Source organism: Pteropus alecto, unplaced genomic scaffold, assembly GCF_000325575.1.
Source record: "Pteropus alecto unplaced genomic scaffold, ASM32557v1 scaffold101, whole genome shotgun sequence".
In the NCBI taxonomy this organism is placed as follows: Eukaryota; Metazoa; Chordata; class Mammalia; order Chiroptera; family Pteropodidae; genus Pteropus; species Pteropus alecto.
In genome coordinates, this window is record NW_006432945.1 from 17133291 (window position 1) to 17137818 (window position 4528).

The window sequence follows — 4528 nt, forward strand, 5'->3', positions numbered from 1 at the left end:
GGGGCGCGGGGGTGCTGTGGGGGGCAGAGCGGCCCTGCGGGGCCAGGATGAGAAGGCAGGGGTCCGCCTTTGCGTCCATCCCTCCAGCCGGAGCCCCTGGGATTTCTCGGGCCGATCTTGCTTGTAAGTTTATTTTTTAAAAGAGGTTCCATTTTCAAAAAAAAAAAAAAAGTTCTAAAAACCGCTGATTCTCCGTTCATAGGTGAGAAACGGAAGCTGAGGAAGGGGATGTGTCAGAGGAGGGATTAGGCCCAGGTCCCCCCCAGCCTGCCGTCCACTGTCTGTTGCTTTGGCTTGAGCCAGAGTCGGACCCTGTGACACGAAGGACGGGGCCTTGACAGTCGGCCCCTGGATGAGTCAGACGAGCCCCACGCTCCCCGGGAAGACCACGCAGGGAACGGAGACCGTGGCCCCTGGGAGCGATGGCGTGTGCTTTTAAAAATCGCGGTAGTCCCTTCCTGCGGTCTCGCTGGCTCAGACGGACGTGTCACTGCCGATGTCCCTCAGCCACCTGAGCAGGTTCCTTCAGACTCCCGTGTGGTGCTGTCAGAGTTGGTTATGCAAGTCTCGCAGGCTTCGACAGCGAGTTTCCAGCCCTTAGAGTCATCTCGTTGGTTAACGTTTTGTGGACGGTCACTCCATCCCTGGCAAGCGTGGACTTCACGAGGGCAGAGAGGGTAGACTCAAGTTCATTGAGTCTTAGACTTGGCGGGGAAGCTGGCAGCCGAGTCAGGGGCACACAGAGGAGGCGAACCAGCCATGTTGTCCCTGGGGAACACAAGTCCCCAGGCTCCCTTGAGACCATCAGGGTTTGAGCTGACGAGTGGTCGCTGGATGGTCCTCTAGGCCCGAGGCCAGAATGCTGTCGCTGTTTGCACCGTGGGGGATGGAGGGCGGAGGAAGCACTCGGTCATCCCACACTGCGGCCGATGAAACTCCAGCTCTGAAATCAGTGTCCTAATGACTGACAGTAGCTGGACCCGGGGCCGGTTAGTTAGGGTGAGGAAAACCTGCAGCGCCGTCGGGAGCTTGTTCTGTCCGCGGGGAGGTGTTCGCCCCGAGGTGGCTGCGGTCAGCTTAGGTTTCCGTCGTGCTCGGGGTGGACTCACCGTATTAAAACCAGGGTGTCCATCAAAGTGGTTAGTTAGCTCACGGCGGCAGAGCCGAGCGCTGGGGCCCTTACGCGCCTGACGGCTTTCCGGTGACACGTGACGTCAGGCAAGCCTCTCCTGGGACCAGGGGTCATGGCTGGGCTCACGTCGAGGGTGAGCTGTTGCAGAATGTCGGGAGGCAGTGGAGAGTGCTCAAAGCCAAGGGCACCCTCCTCTCCGCCCGCGTCCCCCGCGGGGGAGGGCAGAGCTGCTTTTGTTCCGTATTTTCCTTTGAACCAGCAGCTAGGCCTAAATGAGGCTTAAATTTAAGAAGCGAAGTTTCCCATCTGTGAAATCCATTGCCTGTGGGTAGATGTGGAAATGTTCTGTCTTGATAGACGTGTAGATTTGTGCATTTCAGTGTATGCAAGTTTATCCCTACCCCCCACCCAAAGTAACCCCCGTTAACAAAGCTCTCTGGCCTGTCCGTGGGGGCTCATGTGACTCATGGAGACTGACCCCCAGAGCCAGCACCGGCCCCCTGGGAAGGCACGCAGTGGGACTTGGACTCAGCTGGAAGAGATCACTGTCACATCCCCTGGGCTTGATCCCCTGGGCTCGCTCATGCCCAGACTTAGTCAGCGAGCGATATAAACACCATTCGCTAAAATAAAGCAGAAGTCTGGCCATAAAATAATAATAACGGCCTTGACGGTAGCCAGAAGGCTGTGTCGCAGAGGACAGCTTATTAATCGTAACTGTGTTTATGACAGCCAGAACAGGGTTGGTCAAAGGCAGGGACATTTAACAGTCCCCAGGCCTGGCCTCCCACCCCGGGCTGCACTGTCAACCTGAGGTGTCTGAGGTCAGAGGGCCTGCACGTATTTTAAAGGGGCAGAGGTAGGTAGAAACTTGCCTGGATTCTTTTTAAAAAGTGAAGGAAATCTTCCCCAGAAGTGCCCGCTGACCCCACGCCAGCAAACTGCCCTGGCGCGTCGTGTGCCAGGCAGGATAACAGCACCCAGGTCAGCTGGTCACCCGGCGAGGGGCAGGAGACCACCCGGACTTACATGGGCCGGCAGCGTGGCCACCCCGTCCCTCTGCCTGAAACTGCTGTTCCCTTGAGTCCGGTGGCGGGGGCGGGGCCGGGGGTGGCGCCGTCCTGGGGGCAGAAGCGGGTGCCCATCCTGGTGTGTCGTCTCTGTTCCGACTCCCCCTCCATCCCTGCTCTAGCTACTATGCCGTCCTGTACCCCATGGTGTACCCCACGAAGATCACGGGGAACCGGGCCGTGATGGCGCTCGTCTACATCTGGCTGCACTCCCTGGTGGGCTGCCTGCCGCCGCTGTTCGGGTGGTCGTCCGTGGAGTTTGACGAGTTCAAGTGGATGTGCGTGGCCGCGTGGCACCGGGAGCCCAGCTACACCGCCTTCTGGCAGACCTGGTGCGCCCTCTTCCCGTTCCTGGCCATGCTGGTGTGCTACGGCTTCATCTTCCGCGTGGCCAGGGTCAAGGCCCGCAAGGTGCACTGCGGGGCCGTGGTCATCGCGGAGGAGGACGCGGGCCGGGGCGGCCGGAAGGACTCCAGCACGTCCACGTCCTCCTCGGGCAGCCGGCGCAGCGCCCCCCAGGGCGCCGTGTACTCGGCCAACCAGTGCAAGGCCCTCATCACCATCCTGGTGGTGGTCGGCGCCTTCGTGGTCACCTGGGGCCCCTACATGGTTGTCATCACGTCTGAGGCCCTCTGGGGGAAGAACTGCGTCTCCCCGCGCCTGGAGACCTGGGCCACGTGGCTGTCCTTCACCAGCGCCATCTGCCACCCCCTGATCTACGGGCTCTGGAACAAGACGGTCCGCAAGGAGCTGCTGGGCGTGTGCTTCGGGGACCGCTATTACCGGGGACCGTTCGGGCAGCGGCCGAGGACTTCCCGGCTCTTCAGCATTTCCAACAGGATCACAGGTAAGGGGGGGACGCGGGGTCACGGCCGGAAAGGGGTGCCCGCCTCCCAGCCGCTCCGCGGGGTCATGGGTGATGGGTGATGGGCGATGGGCGATGGGCGGGGTCTCAGGGGACCGGATCACACCCGTTGTCCGCTGGGGTCCTCCTCCTGGTCAGCGTCCCACGTTGTACCCGGTCGTCACGTCGCCCTTGGCCGCCTGCTCGTGGCTCTTTCATGCCTTCCATGACGTTGACACTCGCAGAGTACGGGTCAGGAGTTTTGAAGAAAGCCCCTCAGTTTGCGTTTGGCCGAAGCGTCCTCGAGATTAGAATGAGGCTGTACGTTTCGGACGGGACAGAGCCGGCCCTCTGGCCTCTTAGGAGAATCCCACCCCCGTGACCTTGTCTCACCGTGCGTGCCTCCCACGGCCTCCGTCTCCGAGTGCCACTCACTGGGCTCAGGGCTCCACCATGAATGGAGGGAAGAGACACGTTCAGTCACGCAGTCGAGGTGCTGTCGGGCAGGTTTTTCCACTGTAAAGTTGCCGTTTTTCCTGTTGTAATCGATGAACATAACAGAGGAGAGGCTTTGAAGCTATGCGGACATCCCGTTTCTCCTTCAGCCGCCCCCACGTCTTCCCCATGCCTGGCGGGGTGGGCCTTGCCTCTGCCGTTGTCACCGTGTTGTCCTGTTAGGAGCCAGCTGGGTTTCTCAGGGTCCCGTCTGTGGCAGACCATCGTTGGACGAGGCTTTGAGGACACTTGCCAGGTAGCCATGGAAGGAGCCCATGCAGGCCGCAGTTCTGGTCTCCTGCTGGGTGACGCTGGGCAGCGCCAGGCACTCGTCGGGGGGTCTTCCCCCTCCCCTCTCAAGGGGGTCCGGATGAAGAACAGCTCGCAGGTGGCGATGACAGGAGAGGCCGTTACACAAACAACATCACTGATTAGCTTCCTGGGCTTATGGTGTGTCCCTTCTCGAGAGAGGAAGGAATTCTGGGGCTTTCTATTCTGACCACAGGAGAAAAATAATCTCCCTGTATCCCAGCATTTTAACCACTGAAATGCCCACCCCCTGACATTTGCAAGACTGTTTTCAGGTATGGCTTGTGAGCCAGAAGTACACTCGGGTCTGGTTTCGTTTCACGAACTTATTTGTTCCGATTTTATAAAACCACTTACGTCCTAGGCAAAAATATGTTAAACGTTTTCTATTCCTGTGAAAAATGAGGAAGGAAAAAAAGGAGGAAAGAGGGCGGAGGAGGAGAGAATAGCCGGAACAAAAAGAAATATCTGCTTTCGGGCCGACGCTTACTGCGCGAGTCACCGAGTCATTCTGGAAGGGTCGCGAGGCTGTGAGCATGGGCGGGAACGGTGCTGGCAAGGTCAGGGCAGTCGGCGGTGTCCTGCTCCTTGAAGGACGAGCGTCTCGTGGGTGATTTGCGGCTGACGAGTGTGTGGGCTGATGGGTGACTGAGTCGCTGGCCTTGCTCAGGAATGGGA

The 4528-nt window shown here is 59.5% G+C and overlaps 1 protein-coding gene across 3 annotated transcripts in view; it reads left to right on the plus strand.

Annotated features, from left to right (window-relative positions):
* Positions 1 to 4528, plus strand: part of GPR161 (G protein-coupled receptor 161) — a 13335-nt gene that overhangs the window by 654 nt on the left and 8153 nt on the right. For 2 of the 3 annotated variants that reach the window (XM_006907826.3, XM_015586198.2), the window contains exon 2: positions 2325 to 3049. In XM_006907826.3, the coding sequence (XP_006907888.1) occupies positions 2325 to 3049 (725 nt within the window). Of the gene's footprint in view, positions 1 to 208; positions 520 to 2324; positions 3050 to 4528 lie in introns of those variants that run through there. The other variant, XM_015586199.2, reaches the window with a different exon arrangement.